Raw genomic sequence first — 21,918 nt, 5'->3', positions numbered from 1 at the left:
TATATGTACAGCCGGTATAACCTGGGTATATACTGTATATAATTATATATGTACAGCCGGTATAACCTGGGGATCTCCTGTATATAATTCTATATGTACAGCCGGTATAACCTGGGTATCTCCTGTATATAATTCTATATGTACAGCCGGTATAACCTGGGTATCTCCTGTATGTATTACCCTCCAGCAGGTCAGTTGCTGACAGTAAGCGGCTGCATTGTATGTTTGGAGATTACAAGAGACAATAGTAACTATTCATTACAGTCGGGTTACAGGAACTCTCCAAGGCTCTGCAGCCTCCTCCTCCTGTGTTATTTCTCTCTGCCCACACTTGTGTCCCCTCATGTAAAACAATTATTACTCTTATTATGGACTGATTTTCAGTTGTTTTTACTCCAGTCACATCTAAAGCTGCATTCAATCACTTGACGTATTTTATTATCGCTGCAAAAAACAAACAAACAGTCCCACAGAAGTCTGTGTGCAGCTCTGGCTGTGAGTAGAGTCTTATGTAGTAAGCCTTGCTGCTCTCGGAGTGAAGTAAACCTAATGGTTGGGGTGAGCCATTTTAGTGATGGCTTTTGTGACGTTTCCCCAGATACGAAGAAGAATTTTCGCAGAGTTTAACGCTCGAGCAAAAAGTTAAGGAGATGACCCAACAGATGGAGAAGCTGAAGTATAATCACATGAAGGTGGGTGATATAGCTGTGGGGCGGATACCGGATATCAAGGTACTGATATACGCGCTGTAGGATGGACGCCATGTTTAGAGGGAAGGCCTGTCTGTGTTTAAGAACTCCTTTGACCATTGTACTGAGATATAAATCTATATACTGTGTAGTATATACTACTATATACATGCTATGGTATGTATAGTATATATATCTCTATAGTACAGTATATAGAGATATATATTGTATGCTTTAGGCCTTGTCAAAACCTTTAGGCCTCGTGGCCCAAAGCAACCAATCAGAGCTCAGCTTTCATCCCTCAAACTGCTTTATAAAAATGAAAGCTCGGCTGTGATTGGTTGTTGTTGACAACAAGGGGACACATCATGTATAACTAGTCAGATTTGCTATAAAGGAGTCTGGGAAAGCTGGGTGACGCCCCCTATGTGTGCCCTGACAAGGATTATATGGATGGTCACCAAACTTTCCCAAAAGCAAAAAGAAATGAGTCCTAGAGAAAGGACGACTGAAATATTTGAAGATTTCACAGTGATACTGTATGAGAATGGCTGTAATTCTCAGTTGTATCTGTTTCTAGAAAAGCTGGGTGATAACTAACCTGACCTTCTTTACAGCTTCAGCACCCAGCTTTCCTAGAGCCCAGCAAAACTTGTAGTAATCTGCATGTGTAGGATAGATCGCTGCATGTGTAGGAAAAGATGTTTTACTATACCTGGGAAAGTTGGGTGATAAATAGTAATGGCAACAGTTATATAGACAGTACTGTATTTTTGTTACGCAGCTTTCCTAGATTCCTGAATGGCAAAACTATGCAATGTTATAAAAGTGTGGTTTCAGATATCTGGGAATGTTGGGTCCTGTTGCCAGTCACACATCTTTCCTAGAGTCCTGAATGACAACGCTATGCAGTGTTATAGGAGTAAGGCATAGACCAATTGATATATAGAACATTTGGCTTCAGGTAATTGAGAAAGTTGACTATGAGACTTGGCACCCAGCTTTCCTAGAGTCCCGAATGGTAAAACGTTGCAGCAATATCCAGGTGAGGGACAGATCATTTCCTATGATATATGAGGTACAGATCAATATATATGTGAAAATTTGGTTTCAGGTATCTGGAAAAGTTGGGTGATAGGTTAGAACGATCAGTCACCAGTCACCCAGCTTTCCAGCCACATATAAGATGTACTGGAGGGTATATAATAATCCGTCCCTATATTGGTGTATTATTAGGAGACCCAGGAGCTGAGGACCCAAGTGGCCCAGTCTGAGACCCTCGTCCTCCAGCTAGAAGACCAGCTGCGACGGCTGAGCCGGGGGGGCCCGGCCTTGATGGAGACTGTGCAGAAAATCCAGGAGGCCAGCGAGGCCAAAGTGAAGAGACTGCAGGACGAGACTGAGACTGTCTATAGCCAAAGTGTAAGTGTTTCCTACTGTTGAGGGTCCGTTACAATGTATCAGTGCAGGTAATGGTGCCCATACACATGACAGCAAAGTCAGCCGAACCTGCCAAATTCTTCAGGAGATTCATCCAGGTCCTAACCCCAGAGTATGGGGGGGGGGGTCATAGTAGTCCGACACCTGCCCCCCTGACACCTCTGGGGTCTGTCTTAGCCTCATCTCAGTATCTAGGGGCCACAGACAGGATCTATATAAATCCACTGCATTAATTTCCATCATTTCTGTATATTGGGAGCAGCGTGACTCATCGCTCCCCGCAGGACGACGCTTCTGCTACTAATTTTAGCGTCCTCTTATTTTCCGTGTTATGTAAGCGCCGTCTGTGTCGCTCCCCGAGCCACCGTGTATAACTGTGCAGCCAACTAAGACAATGGCGGGAGGATCCAGGGAGCCTTTCACTAACCCTCGTCCTTGTATCCGGCGACAGACAGGCCCTGTATTCTATCCCTGCCTCCTGGATAAAGCTTCAGTTCCAGAGGGTCCTCTTAATAAAGCTCACACTAGGTCAATGATCGGATGTAGCAGAGCCGAATGTGTCATTGAACTCCCTGGAGAAGACACGCTTGTGCATTGCGATAATTCCCTTTATTTCAGATTACCTGCCGTCCTATGTAAAACCACAGATATCAGACTGTGAGGTGACTATGGAGATACCAAGGACAAACTCATCTCTGCTATGTCTGACAGACTCAGCTCTGCTACATCCTGCAAACTTGGCATCTGATAAATATAGCACCGTAACATCTGACAATCTTGGCTCTGAATCACCTAATACATTCAGCTCTGTTGAATAGAATAAACTCACTTTTGCTGCATCTGACAAACTCAGTTTTGCAGATTGTGATACTCTGAGCTCTGCTACATCAGTAGCCTCCATAGAGGGGTCTGTGGTGTGTACGGGGGTGTGACAATAGTATTAAGAACAGATTGTGTGTGATGAAATCCCCTCTAATCACATTAGGCATTAACAGGTAATTCCTTTGTCCTGTGGTAAGTAACGTGAAGCATTTACAAATCATGTCCAGCTAGTTGTTATCTGTTCCTGGAAAAGCTGGGTGACAAACAAGGCTGCTTATATTTCAGCTGTATACTCCCAGACAGTGCTCTCCAATGTAAGAGATGTACGGTAATTCCAACAGGAGTTTCTGCTGTGCTTTCTGGGTAAATGTGGGCAGTCATGTGGTCACTTGTGATGTCATAGTACAGAGATAATACACACAGTGATGTCACAGTACAGGATAGTACACACAGTGATGTCACAGTACAGGATAATACACACAGTGATGTCACAGTACAGGATAATACACACAGTGATGTCACAGTACAGGGATAATACACACAGTGATGTCACAGTACAGGATAATACACACAGTGATGTCACAGTACAGGATAATACACACAGTGATGTCACAGTACAGGATAATACACACAGTGATGTCACAGTACAGGGATAATACACACAGTGATGTCACAGTACAGAGATAATACACACAGTGATGTCACAGTACAGAGATAATACACACAGTGATGTCACAGTACAGAGATAATACACACAGTGATGTCACAGTACAGAGATAATACACACAGTGATGTCACAGTACAGGATAATACACACAGTGATGTCACAGTACAGGGATAATACACACAGTGATGTCACAGTACAGAGATAATACACACAGTGATGTCACAGTACAGAGATAATACACACAGTGATGTCACAGTACAGGATAATACACACAGTGATGTCACAGTACAGGATAATACACACAGTGATGTCACAGTACAGGATAATACACACAGTGATGTCACAGTACAGAGATAATACACACAGTGATGTCACAGTACAGGATAATACACACAGTGATGTCACAGTACAGAGATAATACACACAGTGATGTCACAGTACAGGGATAATACACACAGTGATGTCACAGTACAGAGATAATACACACAGTGATGTCACAGTACAGAGATAATACACACAGTGATGTCACAGTACAGGATAATACACACAGTGATGTCACAGTACAGAGATAATACATACAGTGATGTCACAGTACAGGATAATACACACAGTGATGTCACAGTACAGGATAATACACACAGTGATGTCACAGTACAGGGATAATACACACAGTGATGTCACAGTACAGAGATAATACACACAGTGATGTCACAGTACAGAGATAATACACACAGTGATGTCACAGTACAGGATAATACACACAGTGATGTCACAGTACAGAGATAATACATACAGTGATGTCACAGTACAGGATAATACACACAGTGATGTCACAGTACAGGATAATACACACAGTGATGTCACAGTACAGGATAATACACACAGTGATGTCACAGTACAGGGATAATACACACAGTGATGTCACAGTACAGGGTAATACACACAGTGATGTCACAGTACAGGATAATACACACAGTGATGTCACAGTACAGGGATAATACACACAGTGATGTCACAGTACAGGGTAATACACACAGTGATGTCACAGTACAGGATAATACACACAGTGATGTCACAGTACAGAGATAATACACACAGTGATGTCACAGTACAGGATAATGCACACAGTGATGTCACAGTACAGGGATAATACACACAGTGATGTCACAGTACAGAGATAATACACACAGTGATGTCACAGTACAGGGATAATACACACAGTGATGTCACAGTACAGGGATAATACACACAGTGATGTCACAGTACAGGATAATACACACAGTGATGTCACAGTACAGAGATAATACACACAGTGATGTCACAGTACAGGGATAATACACACAGTGATGTCACAGTACAGGATAATACACACAGTGATGTCACAGTACAGGATAATACAGTGATGTCACAGTACAGGATAAGATGTATAATGATGTCATATACCGGAATATACTATAGTAAAGTATCTAATTCAGTTTTCCACACCCTATTGATCAGAAAACCTTAATTGAGGGTTCCTATCTAGTTTCTAGACTTGCCGCCCTGGTAGTTATAGGCCCATGGCACCATGTAACCTTCAATATAGTGGCCTGTGATCCTCAGTTAGAGCAGCGCCCCCTACTGTATCTGTAGGTATTGTAGGACAAAAAAAATGTCTGTTAGGCCGGAGCCCCATGTTGTGAAAATGCCCCCCCAAAAAAACAGTGGCAAAAACCGCTGCGTTGTACAGCACCTGCAAAGTGGATGGGATTCTGGCTCATCGCTCGTATTATTGGAAGTCACAGCAGGTCACCTATACCTGCGGAAATGTTGGCGTTTTCCATATAGGCAATACCAAGTTACAGCCCTCCAATGCTGGGATATTGTCCTGCTTGTCAATATGCAAATCAGCTCTTTAAAGCAATGGGGTTTTTGCCAAAGTGCTCATTTGCATATTGACAAAACCTGCAATAATTTACCAAAAGAGGCCATGGTTCACAGGATGGGGGGTGGGGGGTGTGGAACACGGGTGACCCCCTAAGCTATCTGCGGGGTGGGGGGTTATATTTGGATCTGGTGACACTCCCTTTAATTGCCCTGAGCAATGACTGAACATTTGTTTATATAGACCCCACATTAGAAGTAAACACCCCCTCCTCATCGCCCCCTGTCCTCTGATGACCCCTGATATCTGGACATTACCCCCTCTGTGTCAGGACTCATCAAAGCAACGCCTGGGCCTTGACCCCATGACTGTCACTTTAAGGGGCAATTCACACACAGCTGAGTTGTTGCAGAAACAGTCCCAAAAATCTCTGTCCATGTGAATTAACCCCGAGGTCCAGGTTGTAGTAACAAGTAAGTGACCCCTAGACCAGTGATAGTGTCTTCTGAGCTGTGTATCTAAGCCTATTAGGCTATGAATCTGATCCTATCATGCGCGATACCGTCCGATAAACTGCTGTATCTAAGACGTGCGGTGTATCTAAGCTGTTAGCGACCGGCTCGGTCCGGCTGACTCTTCTCTCTGCTTTCTGGCAGCTGCTGGAGCTACAGATGCGATTGCACAATGATCAGATCCTGCTGGGGCAGGCGCAGGAAGACAACGAGCGACTGCACCGGAGGCTGGAAGAATTAACCTCTGAGGTGACATCACTGGAGAAGAAGGTAGGGACCCCAGACCCACAGACCGGAATCCGAATATCAAAATGTGGACCATGATGCTTTACAGACGTGGCCTTTTATAATCTGACAAATCTCTGACAACCCCAAGTTGTCAGTGTTTGATGGGGCCATACAGCACCTCTTATAGGTACACCCTAAACGTGACCTTAGCACCTCCCACATGACCACTTAGGAGATCTATAAATACCTTGTCAAAGATGCCCCTCCCCTTTGTGAAAACGGTCAGCCAATTAGCTGATTGTAGAGGGGGTCACATGATATGCCTGCTGTATCCATGGATTTACGGAGGCGGGGCATCTATCCTCTCCCGACTGGCACATTAGGGGTTAATGCATTGCCCATCCCTGAGCTTAATCCACAAAAAAATGGGGCGACCAGAAGTCTCTGACAAATTTTAGCAGTCTCTTTATATGTTACTTGTGTCAGTCACGTCCGAATTAAGGGGGGTGTGTGTGTAACAATGTCCAAGGGGGCGTGGTCAGAACCATCAGGGTGTGGTCTCATTAAGATGGGTGTGGCTCCACCCATGATATCTGGCCGATACCAGAGTACAATAGATTATCATCCACCTTCACTTGGTGGGAAGGTGAGAGGCGCTGTAATTTGCCGCTGATCTCGCCCCCCCCCCCTCCGCATGCGCCAGATGTGGTTGTGTTTTCCTAATTTGATAGAAGGCCAGGAAGGGGGGGGGTTCTGGATGTGTTATAATCCGGCACAGAATGTTCTGACTGCGGTGCGGTCTCTCGGGGGGATCGCGGCGTCTTTGATCTACGCACAAGTGGGAATTGTCCATGAGACCGTATGGTTAATGAGGCCGAGGATGTGTCTGGAAGGTTACTGGATGGCTGGTGTGAGATGGATTTACAGATGTAGCAGAGCTGAATTTGTCATAGCACAGACTCATCGCTACTACATCTGACATACACCGCTGTGCTTAAGGGCTCTGCTTCACCAGAGAGACAGATATGTTGTCCCTGACATACTCAGCTCTGCTTCATCTGAGAGACAGATGTGTTGTCCCTGACATACTCAGCTCTGCTTCACCTGAGAGACAGATGTGTTGTCCCTGACATACTCAGCTCTGCTTCACCTTACATATCGATGTCTGCTTCTTCTGCATACACGTACTCAGCTCTGCTACATGTGACACAACTATCACGGCTGCCTCTGACCGCTCGGACGTGTTGCTTTTGTCAGTCTCACGTACTTAGCACAACCTTATCTGCTGTCGCTGACAAACTCAGCTCTTCTGTGTCTGATATACGCAGCATTAAGTCTGGCAAAGCTATCAATGTTGTCAAATGCTTGACAAACTCTTTACTACTGCGCGACTTTATTTAATATTACTGCAATTTACTGCCTAAGCAACACTAATATAGACTGTGACATATTCAGCTCTGCTACATCTGTAGCTTTGCCGATACAAGAAATGGTAAAATACAGGCGATGGTGATGTCATGTTCACCGATCACATGACCTGTTCACAGCTCAGTCCCATTCAAGTGAATGGATCTGATGTGCAATACCAAACACAGCCACTATACAGTGTATGGCGCTATGTAAGTAGTATAGAGGCCGCAGCCCTCACCCCAGTGTCGGCCCTACACTGATCTTCAATTGATAAACTATGCTTATTAACCCTGTAAGACCCCTTTAATTAAAGGAAAGGTAGATTGCAGCTGTACCGTCCCTTTAAGTAGCGGAGGATTTTGCTATTTCTTCCCACAGATTGCGGGGTACGTGTCTGAGCCCCCTCTGGGGCGCACATGCTGTTATATTTGGCGTCTATGGAACGATGGCGGAGCTTCATTTCCAGAACTAGGACAACTCGTATTTTTAGAGCCGCAACGAGAACAAAAGTTACCGCAGTAACTTGTTGTAGCGGAGCGCGGCGTTCTCAGCCATTCAGGTCATTCTACAATTACGTGAGGGGTTTGTAAACCAGGGCGACCTTCACACAACGCTCCGCAAGAACAGTATACTCCAATCACATCCAGAGCTGCATTCACAATTCTGCTGCACAGGTGACTAGAAGATGTGCCGCGAAGAATGCCAAGGAGTCGGAGACATCTCTCCTTCAAGAAGCGACACTCCAGAGCTGTAATCTCGTACGCTACTCACAAGGAATGTGCGGCAGCCGATAACATTCTATGGGTCCTTAAGACGGTGCCCAGATTAGCTCCTTATCTCCAGATATCGCCCCGCCATCGTTATAAGAATGCGTATGGCGTCACGCACAAGAGCGGCGCGGCTCATACACACTACAGTACTGTCAGCGGATCGTCGCCATTTTTGGAAGTCAACCAAAAATTTAAAGGGATCCTATTATTAGAATCCCTTTTTTTCTAACTAACACGTAGGAAAGGCCATTCCTCTTCTACCTTTAGATGTCTTCTCCACGCCGTCGTTCGGTAGATATTGTTTTCCGTCTTTATGCAAATGAGTTCTCTCGCAGCACTGGGGGCGGTCCTAAGGCGCTCAAATAACACTGGGGGCGTCCCCAGTGCTGCAAGAGAACTCTCCAGCGCTGCCTCCATCTTCTTCAGGAACTGGCTTCTACGCGTCATCTTCCACTCTAGCTGTCAGTGGGCCGACTGTACCTGCGCGCAGCCATTTTTTTGTGGCTGCTCACTACAAGAGCTTGCGTAAGCGGCCACAAAAAATGGCCGTGCGCAGGTGCAGTCGGCCCTGCCCACTGGCAGAGCCCATTGCGTATGCGTAGAAGATTAAAATCCAGGCCGGAAGACAACGCGTAGAGTCCGGTTCCTGAAGAAGATGGAGGACGCTGTTTGAGCGCTGGGGACCGCCCCCAGTGCTGCGAGAGAACTCATTTACATATCGATAAGAACCAGGATTCCTACGGAACGTCGGTGCGGAGAAGACCGTAAGGTAGGAGAAGAATAGGCTTTCTTGAGAAAAAAATGTTATTGAATGATAGGATCCCTTTAAAAAATTTTAATTTTTTTGAATTTAATTTTTTTTTAATACCTAAATAATACCGTACACATTAAATATCGGGAAAAAAAAATCCACTACAATTAATTTTATAAGCCAATTGTGATTTTTCTCTGGTCTGAGGGTGAAAAAAAATGAAAAAAAATCAGGGGCTTATTTTTATTTTTTCAAAATTTTTTCAAAAATAACGTTGCCAAAATTCAGCAAATCTATACGTACGTTAGAACGCTGCCGAAAAGGCCATGAAAAAAATTGACCTGCTCCATAATGGGTTAAAAACATCTAAAACATGCAAATTGACCCCCTCCCCTCCCCCGGTGTGTTATAAAACCTCCAATAATACGATATTATTCACATTGTCTCTTTACTTAATCCGATCGCCCCGTGAATCCTGAGAGGTAATTACCACAATTGCCCCATTACGTTGCGGCTCATGCCGTGTATCTATCCATTATTAGGTAAGCAAATATTAATAGAGGGAATAAAATCGCAACTCGTGGACGCACGTTGTGTAATGAGCGGCGCGGCGTGGTGCCGACCGGCCAAAGCTCAAATTGCTCCGTGTGCTCTGCATAGTAATATCTGTATACTCGGCCTTCCCTGGAAACGGCAATCTCCTTGCTTTGTCAACCGTAAACCGCCCCCCTGCTTGGAACACGCCGCAGTTGTTAAACGCCGCCATTTTTTTTTACGGTTCGGACGTAAAAGCTTTCTTGGCGACCAGAAAAAGGTCCATTGGGGGTCATTCACATGCGGCGACCATCTTTAAATTGTAGTTTGATAAACCAGACTTAATCCCTGCTCGTACGTGTGGTGTAATTGCTGGGCGTAGTCCTGCTGCTGCAGCTGGCGGGTACGTGCAGGTGTGTACATCTGTCCTGCACATGAAGCGTCAGGTGCTTCTTATGTAATGCTGGAGACGTGTCAAGTCCTTTTTTAAGAAAACACAGCTCTAAAAATAAGTATCCCCAGCATGGAGGAGAGATCTTTCTGTTCATGGGAAAGCTGGGTGTCAACCAGAATAGTTGTCATTGCAACTCTTAAAGTGACTAATCAAACTAAGCACGTTTGACTTTCAGGTGCCTCTGTGAGCAAAGATCAGATAGCCAGGGCTTATATGGAGCGATATCCAACATAGGCTAGAGCTTATCTGGGTTTGTATCTTACAGACAGAGGAGAGCTTTATCTGGGGTCATCACCATCATACAGGGCGGAGCATATATGGGGTCATCACCATCGTAAAGGATGGAGCATATCTGGGGTCATCACCATCATACAGGGCGGAGCATATCTGGGGTCATCACCATCGTAAAGGATGGAGCATATCTGGGGTCATCACCATCGTAAAGGATGGAGCTCATATGGGGTCATCATCACCATCATACAGGACGGAGCTTATATGAGGTCATCACCATCATACAGGACGGATCTTATATGGTGTCATTTCAAACAGGCAGAATGGAGCATATCTAGGGTCATCTACAACATACCTCCAACACACAGGACGGAGCTTATCTGGGGTCATCTCCAACACACAGGACGGAGCTTATCTGGGGTCATCTCCAACACACAGGACGGAGCTTATCTGGGGTCATAACCATCATATAGAACGGAGCTTATCTGGGGTCATCTCCAACATACAGGACGGAGCTTATATGGGGTCATTTTCAACAAGATAGGCTTCATCCTGCATGTTGGAGATAAGCTCTATCTAGGGTCATCTCCAACATACAGGACGGAGCTTATTTGGGGTCATCTACATCACACTGGCCAAAGCTTATCTAGGGTCTTATCTCCAGAATACAGGATAGAGCTTATCTGGGGTCATGAACATAGAGGATGGAGCTTATTTGTCATCATCTCAAACATATAGAATCGAGCCTATCTTGGGTCATCTACATCTTACTGGGCAAAGCTTATATGGGGTCATCTCCAACATACATGACAGAACTTGTCTGGGGCCATCTCCAACATACATGACAGAGCTTATTTGGGAACATCAACATACAGAATAGAGCTTATCTTGGGTCATCTTCATCATACTGGCCAGAACTTATCTGGGGTCATCTACAACATACACGATGGAGCTTATCTGGGGATTTCCAGAAGTTTGATGAAGATTTTCAACAGCCTTCAAAATGGCGGTGCTCAATGGCTATCATCTTATCTCGGACTACATATAGAGCAGCAGCTCTGGAGCACAAACTGCTGTTGGAACTAAGAGCCTATAAAATCACATAGATCCTGCACACCGATGTATTCCTGTTCTGTTTCCCTCCTCTGCCATCTGTCACAAAAAGGGTTAAAAGACCCCTCTGCTTTCACATCTAATTGCCTTACGATTGAAATTAGGGGCAATCAGATTGGAGCGGTGACTGAGAGCTGCCACTGACAGCCCCGCTGATTGTAATGTCCTGATTATGGCGTCTTATAGAAGACGGGAAAACAAGATCTCGTAGCCATCACTTATATGGAAATAATCAGTAAGAAGCAATCATATGTAAGGAAGGGGTCACCGGGGGCCACATGTAAGACCCCAACCCACACAGCTCTATTCACACTAGGCCCTGATATAGATAGCAAATATTTATAAGGGGAGAATATACAATTCATTATATACAGAGGAGGCAGTATTATAGTAGGTATATTCTTGTACATATTAGTAGTATTATAGTAGTTATATTCTTGTACATAGGAGTAGTATTATAGTAGTTATATTCTTGTACATAGGAGGTAGTATTATAGTAGTTATATTCTTGTACATAGGAGTAGTATTATAGTAGTTATATTCCTGTACATAGGGGGCAGTATTATAGTAGTTATATTCTTGTACATAGGAGTAGTATTATAGTAGTTATATTCTTGTACATAGGAGCATTATTATAGTAGTTATATTCTTGTACATAGGAGTAGTATTATAGTAGTTATATTCCTGTACATAGGGGGCAGTATTATAGTAGTTATATTCTTGTACATAGGAGTAGTATTATAGTAGTTATATTCTTGTACATAGGAGTAGTATTATAGTAGCTATATTCTTGTACATTGGAGCAGTATTATAGTAGTTATAGTCTTGTACATAGGAGGTAGTATTATAGTAGCTATATTCTTGTACATTGGAGCAGTATTATAATAGTTATATTCTTGTACATAGGAGCAGTATTATAGTAGTTATATTCTTGTACATAGGAGCAGTATTATAGTAGTTATATTATTGTACATAGGAGTAGTATTATAGTAGTTATATTCTTGTACATAGGAGTAGTATTATAGTAGTTATATTCTTGTACATAGGAGTAGTATTATAGTAGTTATATACTTGTACATAGGAGCAGTATTATAGTAGTTATATTCTTGTACATAGGAGCAGTATTATAGTAGTTATATTCTTGTACATAGGAGTAGTATTATAGCAGTTATATTCTTGTACATAGGAGTAGTATTATAGTAGTTATATTCTTGTACATAGGAGCAGTATTATAGTAGTTATATTCTTGTACATAGGAGCAGTATTATAGTAGTTATATTCTTGTACATAGGAGGTAGTATTATAGTAGTTATATTCTTGTACATAGAAGCAGTATTATAGTAGTTATATTCTTGTACATAGGAGTAGTATTATAGTAGTTATATTCTTGTACATAGGAGTAGTATTATAGTAGTTATATTCTTGTACATAGGAGGTAGTATTATAGTAGTTATATTCTTGTACATAGGAGTAGTATTATAGTAGTTATATTCCTGTACATAGGGGGCAGTATTATAGTAGTTATATTCTTGTACATAGGAGTAGTATTATAGTAGTTATATTCTTGTACATAGGAGCATTATTATAGTAGTTATATTCTTGTACATAGGAGTAGTATTATAGTAGTTATATTCTTGTACATAGGAGCAGTATTATAGTAGTTATATTCTTGCACATAGGAGCAGTATTATAGTAGTTATATTCTTGTACATAGGAGTAGTATTATAGTAATTATATTCTTGTACATAGAAGCAGTATTATAGTAGTTATATTCTTGTACATAGGAGAAGTATTATACTAGTTATATTCTTGTACATAGGGGGCAGTATTATAGTAGTTATATTCTTGTACATAGGAGCAGTATTATAGTAGTTATATTCTTCTACATAGGAGTAGTATTATAGTAATTATATTCTTGTACATAGAAGCAGTATTATAGTAGTTATATTCTTGTACATAGGAGAAGTATTATACTAGTTATATTCTTGTACATAGGGGGCAGTATTATAGTAGTTATATTCTTGTACATAGGAGGTAGTATTATAGTAGTTATATTCTTGTACATAGGAGCAGTATTATAGTAGTTATATTCTTGCACATAGGAGCAGTATTATAGTAGTTATATTCTTGTACATAGGAGTAGTATTATAGTAGTTATATTCTTGTACATAGGGGCAGTATTATAGTAGTTATATTCTTGTACATAGGAGGTAGTATTATAGTAGTTATATTCTTGTACATAGGAGTAGTATTATAGTAGTTATATTCTTGTACATAGGAGGTAGTATTATAGTAGTTATATTCTTGTACATAGGAGGTAGTATTATAGTAGCTATATTCTTGTACATTGGAGCAGTATTATAATAGTTATATTCTTGTACATAGGAGCAGTATTATAGTAGTTATATTCTTGTACATAGGAGCAGTATTATAGTAGTTATATTATTGTACATAGGAGTAGTATTATAGTAGTTATATACTTGTACATAGGAGCAGTATTATAGTAGTTATATTCTTGTACATAGGAGCAGTATTATAGTAGTTATATTCTTGTACATAGGAGGTAGTATTATAGTAGTTATATTCTTGTACATAGAAGCAGTATTATAGTAGTTATATTCTTGTACATAGGAGTAGTATTATAGTAGTTATATTCTTGTACATAGGAGGTAGTATTATAGTAGTTATATTCTTGTACATAGGAGGTAGTATTATAGTAGCTATATTCTTGTACATTGGAGCAGTATTATAATAGTTATATTCTTGTACATAGGAGCAGTATTATAGTAGTTATATTCTTGTACATAGGAGCAGTATTATAGTAGTTATATTATTGTACATAGGAGTAGTATTATAGTAGTTATATTCTTGTAGATAGGAGGCAGTATTATAGTAGTTATATTCTTGTACATAGGAGCAGTATTATAGTAGTTATATTCTTGTACATAGGAGTAGTATTATAGTAGTTATATTCTTGTACATAGGAGCAGTATTATAGTAGTTATATTCTTGCACATAGGAGCAGTATTATAGTAGTTATATTCTTGTACATAAGAGTAGTATTATAGTAGTTATATTCTTGTACATAGGAGCAGTATTATAGTAGTTATATTCTTGTACATAGGAGTAGTATTATAGTAATTATATTCTTGTACATAGAAGCAGTATTATAGTAGTTATATTCTTGTACATAGGAGAAGTATTATACTAGTTATATTCTTGTACATAAGGGGGCAGTATTATAGTAGTTATATTCTTGTACATAGGAGGTAGTATTATAGTAGTTATATTCTTGTACATAGGAGCAGTATTATAGTAGTTATATTCTTGCACATAGGAGCAGTATTATAGTAGTTATATTCTTGTACATAGGAGTAGTATTATAGTAGTTATATTCTTGTACATAGGGGCAGTATTATAGTAGTTATATTCTTGTACATAGGAGGTAGTATTATAGTAGTTATATTCTTGTACATAGGAGTAGTATTATAGTAGTTATATTCTTGTACATAGGAGGTAGTATTATAGTAGTTATATTCTTGTACATAGGAGGTAGTATTATAGTAGCTATATTCTTGTACATTGGAGCAGTATTATAATAGTTATATTCTTGTACATAGGAGCAGTATTATAGTAGTTATATTCATGTACATAGGAGCAGTATTATAGTAGTTATATTATTGTACATAGGAGTAGTATTATAGTAGTTATATTCTTGTAGATAGGAGGCAGTATTATAGTAGTTATATTCTTGTACATAGGAGTAGTATTATAGTAGTTATATTCTTGTACATAGGAGCAGTATTATAGTAGTTATATTCTTGTACATAGGAGGTAGTATTATAGTAGTTATATTCTTGTACATAGAAGCAGTATTATAGTAGTTATATTCTTGTACATAGGAGTAGTATTATAGTAGTTATATTCTTGTACATAGGAGGTAGTATTATAGTAGTTATATTCTTGTACATAGGAGGTAGTATTATAGTAGCTATATTCTTGTACATTGGAGCAGTATTATAATAGTTATATTCTTGTACATAGGAGCAGTATTATAGTAGTTATATTCTTGTACATAGGAGCAGTATTATAGTAGTTATATTATTGTACATAGGAGTAGTATTATAGTAGTTATATTCTTGTAGATAGGAGGCAGTATTATAGTAGTTATATTCTTGTACATAGGAGCAGTATTATAGTAGTTATATTCTTGTATATAGGAGGTAATATTATAGTAGTTATATTCTTGTACATAGGAGTAGTATTATAGTAGTTATATTCTTGTACATAGGAGCAGTATTATAGTAGTTATATTCTTGTACATAGGAGCAGTATTATAGTAGTTATATTCTTGTATATAGGAGCAGTATTATAGTAGTTATATTCTTGTACATAGGAGCAGTATTATAGTAGTTATATTATTGTACATAGGAGCAGTATTATAGTAGTTATATTCTTGTACATAGGAGCAGTATTATAGTAGTTATATTCCTGTACATAGGAGCAGTATTATAGTAGTTATATTCTTGTACATAGGAGTAGTATTATAGTAGTTATATTCTTGTACATAGGAGCAGTATTATAGTAGTTATATTCTTGTACATAGGAGGTAATATTATAGTAGTTATATTCTTGTACATAGAGGGCAGTATTATAGTAGTTATATTCTTTTATATAGGGGCAGTATTATAGTAGGTTTATTCTTGACCAGTCACTACCTGGACATTTTGTGATCACTGACTCGCGACCGATCCTACAATCCATTCTCTCCGGGCTCGGCTACCTGTGACTGAGGTTTTTCTTCCCTTGCTGTTACTTTGATGAGATTTCACAACAGTTACTGATTAAAGGTTTTCTTTCTGGAACAATTCTCCCTCTTTTTCGCCGTGACCTTTGACCTGCGCTCTCTTCCACTTGGTCTACCCACTTCAGTGTAACAATAGCCCACTTGTTATGTGTTGCTGTTATTCCAGGCTTGTACTGTAGGGGTCGGTAGTGAGCACAGGATGTAAATCTCGGCATTAGAATCAATTTGTATGTAAATATTTGCGTTTTGGGGCCTTTTTTCAGTAATAAAGTAACAGATTAATATTCGGGGGGTGCTGCTTGGGGCACATAATTGACATGCGTGCTTGCTCATATAGATGCCCCGGGCATCCTCACACACCAGGCCTCTGGTTACTCATTGATGTGTGGACGGCGTACAGGTCTGAGACTGCATACAGAGGCCTCATTACCACATCTCAAGTGCCCGTCTCCTGGAGCCTCTCAGACTTGTTTGCCGCTAACCGGCTGCTTGTCCGCAGCTGACACTTCTGGCAGAGTCGCCCTCCGCCCCCCCCTCCTCCGCCATTATGGACTCTTTATGGAATTATATTGAATAGATGGGGCTGAATTCTGCGTCTTCTATGCTGGAACTGAACACCTGGGTCTTCTTCAAAGGCTGGGGAGGGGGGGCACATACTTTATAATACATCACCGGGGTCTATCCGACTGGACTAATTGGAAAGGCGCAGGTGCGTGCGGCGGCGTGATGAGCGAAGAAGCGGCGAAATGGATAAAAGGCGGTGCAGGGGCGAAAGATGAGAAAAATGATAGATAATTTACCCTTAAAAAATATGAAATAGGAGTCGCCATCTATCACGCTTACCAGTAGTTTTTGCGCGGTTGTGACACTGTGCTGTGATGGCGACTGGCGACCGCGCCGCTGTGTCATTGTTGTGGTCGCGACACAATTGCGATGCTGTTGAATTGCAGTTTTGGTGAAGTTCCATCGCCGTTGGACAGTTGTGCAGCATGTCGTGATTCTCACAAGCACATACAATATATAGATTCGTTGCAGACATTTTTGAAATGGAAACCTGCCAGGTGTGAACAGTCCCTCATACGATGAGGACACAATAGTGCGCACAGCGTATACACCACAGCATAACCCCATGTTGCTCCTGAGCCGCAGCTCTCGTGTTTTGGAGCCTGTCCCGGATATTCATGAGGACTAAGAATCTGGCCAAGAGTTCTGGAAATGACGTCTCCCTGTAAACAGCTCCGAGCCCGCTCTGCACTCGGGGCCAAAACACATCAATCAGTTTTCTTCAGCGCGTGATGAGAGGTCTGGGGTCCTGTATTAAAGGGGCGACTGCGCCAAATAACGTGTGCTAATACCAATGACCTGGAGATGTTACCAGTGAGTGACTGTACACTATTATATTAGGGCTAGTACACACGAGGCTATTGACCACTTATTTTGGTCCTGATTTTGACGCAGGAAGTGCGTCAGAATAGGACCAAAATGCGCCTGCCGCGACTGTCAAGGTTTCCGACAGTCGCAGCTTCCCACTCCAGAGTAGGCCCAAATGAATGGGCCTAGTCTGGAGGGATTGTCTTGACGCGCCGCAACGATTTCCACCGCAGCGTCCACCTCAAGAAAGGGAACAAACCGCTCGTGGAAAAAAGATAAACTTCTTTTGTGAGGGGGCGGATTTGGAAGTGGATTCCGCGCCAAAATCCTCCCCCTCTTGCCCCGTGTGAACAACCCCTAAGAGGGAACTTTGCAGGCAGTATTTATATCGGGGTATATATATGTCAGTATCAGTATTGGGGCGCTCTGCTGACACTACTTATAGGGGGCACGTTGCTGTCAGTATCAGTATTGGGGCGCTCTGCTGACGCTACTTATAGGGGGCACGTTGCTGTCAGTATCAGTATTGGGGCACTCTGCTGACACTACTTATAGGGGGCACGTTGCAGTCAGTATCAGTATTGGCGCCCTCTGCTGACACTACTTATAGGGGGCACGTTGCAATCAGTATCAGTATTGGGGCGCTCTGCTGACACTACTTATAGGGGGCACGTTGCTGTCAGTATCAGTATTGGGGCGCTCTGCTGACACTACTTATAGGGGGCACGTTGCTGTCAGTATCAGTATTGGGGCGCTCTGCTGACACTACTTATAGGGGGCACGTTGCAGTCAGTATCAGTATTGGGGCACTCTGCTGACACTACTTATAGGGGGCACGTTGCAGGCAGTATCAGTATTGGGGCACTCTGCTGACACTACTTATAGGGGGCACGTTGCAGTCAGTATCAGTATTGGGGCGCTCTGCTGACACTACTTATAGGGGGCACGTTGCTGTCAGTATCAGTATTGGGGCGCTCTGCTGACACTACTTATAGGGGGCACGTTGCAGTCAGTATCAGTATTGGGGCGCTCTGCTGACACTACTTATAGGTGGCACGTTGCAGGCAGTATCAGTGTTGGGGCGCTCTGCTGACACTACTTATAGGGGGCACGTTGCAGTCAGTATCAGTATTGGGGCACTCTGCTGACGCTACTTATAGGGGGCACGTTGCTGTCAGTATCAGTATTGGGGCACTCTGCTGACACTACTTATAGGGGGCACGTTGCAGTCAGTATCAGTATTGGGGCACTCTGCTGACGCTACTTATAGGGGGCACGTTGCAGTCAGTATCAGTATTGGGGCACTCTGCTGACACTACTTATAGGGGGCACGTTGCAGTCAGTATCAGTATTGGGGCACTCTGCTGACACTACTTATAGGGGGCACTTTGCAGGCAGTATCAGTATTGGGGCGCTCTGCTGACACTACTTATAGGTGGCACGTTGCTGTCATTATCAGTATTGGGGCGCTCTGCTGACGCTACTTATAGGGGGCACGTTGCAGTCAGTATCAGTATTGGGGCACTCTGCTGACGCTACTTATAGGGGGCACGTTGCAGGCTGTATCAGTATTGGGGCGCTCTGCTGACACTACTTATAGGTGGCACGTTGCTGTCATTATCAGTATTGGGGCGCTCTGCTGACACTACATATAGGGGGCACGTTGCAGGCAGTATCAGTATTGGGGCGCTCTGCTGACACTACATATAGGGGGCACGTTGCAGGCAGTATCAGTGTTGGGGCGCTCTGCTGACACTACTTATAGGGGGCACGTTGCAGGCAGTATCAGTATTGGGGCGCTCTGCTGACACTACTTATAGGGGGCACGTTGCAGGCAGTATCAGTGTTGGGGCGCTCTGCTGACACTACTTATAGGGGGCACGTTGCAGGCAGTATCAGTGTTGGGGCGCTCTGCTGACACTACTTATAGGGGGCACGTTGCAGGCAGTATCAGTATTGGGGCGCTCTTCGGGGCCACTGAAATCAGTCCCACATATGCTGTGAATGGAGCGATAGGGACTGTGGGGATCAGGGAAGTATCTGTGGCTGATAACAGAGAACAATAGCTTCCATTTGGCTGCACAGGAGTCCATTTGTTTTCAATTAACTTTATTTGTCTCCCCAGCTCTTCTCTGAAGAATCCAACAACAGGATATTGATGGAGAAGATGGAGGCCGAGCACACGAGAGGCCGGCAGCACATGGAGGCCCTGGAGGCCCGGCTGGAGGTCAGTGGCGCCCCCTCTATAATGAGCCGCTCTGGGAGTTGCGGAGGGAGATTGCCTTTTAATTTCCCATTACATCTAATAATATGGGCAATTGTGTGTCCCTGGAGGCCGGGCCGCCCTCCCCCAACAATGGGGCCATTCACAGCCTCATTACCAGCGCTCGCAGCATTTCCTGCCCCTTCTGCAACAGGAAAAATAGGAAGATGGCGAAATTCAAGATGGAAATTTTTAAAAATATTATAATATTATGGCTAATAATATATTGTAATATTGTTCCAGGTTTCTATTAATAGTCAGTGATTCCTGTCCATCCTGAGCCTCCTGGTTCATGTACTGAGTAACATTAGTATTACAGTAACCGGCCACCTACAGGAACCCTAATAATTGGCCCAGCCACAGTGTCCCTAACATAGTAATCACCACAGAACCAGTCCTAGCCACAGCGCCCCAATAACAGTCCCAGCCACAGCGACCCCATAACTGTGCTAGTCACAGCGCCCCATAACAGTGCTAGTCACAGCGCCCCCATAACAGTGCTAGACACAGCGCCCCCATAACAGTGCTAGTCACAACGCCCCAATAACAGTCCCAGCCACAGCGCCCCCATAACAGGGCTAGTCACAGCGCCCCCATGACAGTCCTAGACACAGCGCCCCATAACAGTGCTAGTCACAGCGCCCCCATAACAGTGCTAGTCACAGCGCCCCCATGACAGTGCTAGTCACAACGCCCCAATAACAGTCCCAGCCACAGCGCCCCCATAACAGTGCTAGTCACAGCAGCCCCATAACAATGCTAGTCACAGCGCCCCCATAACAGTGCTAGCCACAGCGCCCCCATATCAGTGCTAGTCACAGTGTCCTCATAACAGTTATAGTCACAGCGCCCCCATAACAGTGCTAGCCACAGCGCCCCCATAACAGTCCCAGCCACAGTGCCCCCATAACAGTGCTAGTCACAGTGTCCTCATAACAGTTATAGTCACAGCGCCCCCATAACAGTCCCAGCCACAGTGCCCCCATAACAGTGCTAGTCACAGTGTCCTCATAACAGTTATAGTCACAGCGCCCCCATAACAGTGCTAGTCACAGCGCCCCCATAACAGTGCTAGCCACAGAGCCCCCATAACAGTCCCAGCCACAGCGCCCCCATAACCATCCCAGCCACAGCGCCCCTATAACAGTGTTTTATGGGCAAAATGTGGTAGTATTTTTTAGACATATATGAAGGTATTATTTAGACATTGTATGGCAGTATTATGTGTGCGGTGTATAACAGTATTATTTCAGCATTGTATGGCAGTATTATGTGTGCGGTGTATAACAGTATTATTTTGGCATTGTGTGACAGTACTATGTGTGCAGTGTATAACCGTGTTATTCGGTATTGTATGGCAGTATTTGGGCAGCATAGGGAATAAGACTGGACATAAGAAGGTAATGGGGGAAATTCCCTAATATACTAAAGGTAACCATACAAAAGTTAACCTTAAGGAGGGCGGCTGATATCAGTCACAGATATGGAGGCGTAAGATATATAATAGTGATCATGGCAGTATTATTTACACTTATTCCAATGAGAACACTACCATCATCCGAACTGGCTGATAACAGAGAGCGATAGATTGTATTTCAGACCGCAGGCGGAGTGGTGAGCACATTATCCTGCCCCGGCCAGGATTATAGTCAGGTAATTTCTAGGTAATGATGTAGCCGCACACCGAGCGGGCACTGTATGGCGGATAATTGTGCGCTAGTTATGCTGTAAATCACACATCGCAATAATCCAGCCCATAATTGTTTGTGTGAAGAGGCAAAAAGAGAATAACCTGGAGCCGATCCAGTGAATGGCCGAGGTCACATGACGTGTCCTCCGGATAGCAGAGCTGGAAAAGAAATTGTCTGAGATTTAATTACGGTTCTTCAAGTCCTCGAAGGCCACATCATTACAATCAGAGGAGGATAATGGCGGAAAGTTCTACGGACGGAAAATACATTTTCCTAGAAAGGGTCTTATGGGGATAATGTA

The 21,918-nt window shown here is 42.8% G+C and overlaps 1 protein-coding gene across 2 annotated transcripts in view; it reads left to right on the top strand.

Annotated features, from left to right (window-relative positions):
* Positions 1-21,918, top strand: part of LMNTD1 (lamin tail domain containing 1) — a 51,462-nt gene that overhangs the window by 16,348 nt on the left and 13,196 nt on the right. For both annotated transcript variants that reach the window (XM_075275347.1, XM_075275346.1), the window contains exons 5-8: positions 599-692; positions 1,926-2,111; positions 6,139-6,264; positions 19,789-19,890. In XM_075275347.1, the coding sequence (XP_075131448.1) occupies positions 599-692; positions 1,926-2,111; positions 6,139-6,264; positions 19,789-19,890 (508 nt within the window). The remainder of the gene's footprint in view (positions 1-598; positions 693-1,925; positions 2,112-6,138; positions 6,265-19,788; positions 19,891-21,918) is intronic.

This window comes from Leptodactylus fuscus, chromosome 5 (genome assembly GCF_031893055.1).
Source record: "Leptodactylus fuscus isolate aLepFus1 chromosome 5, aLepFus1.hap2, whole genome shotgun sequence".
Lineage (NCBI taxonomy): Eukaryota > Metazoa > Chordata > Amphibia > Anura > Leptodactylidae > Leptodactylus > Leptodactylus fuscus.
This window is presented reverse-complemented; position numbering and strand designations above follow the sequence as displayed.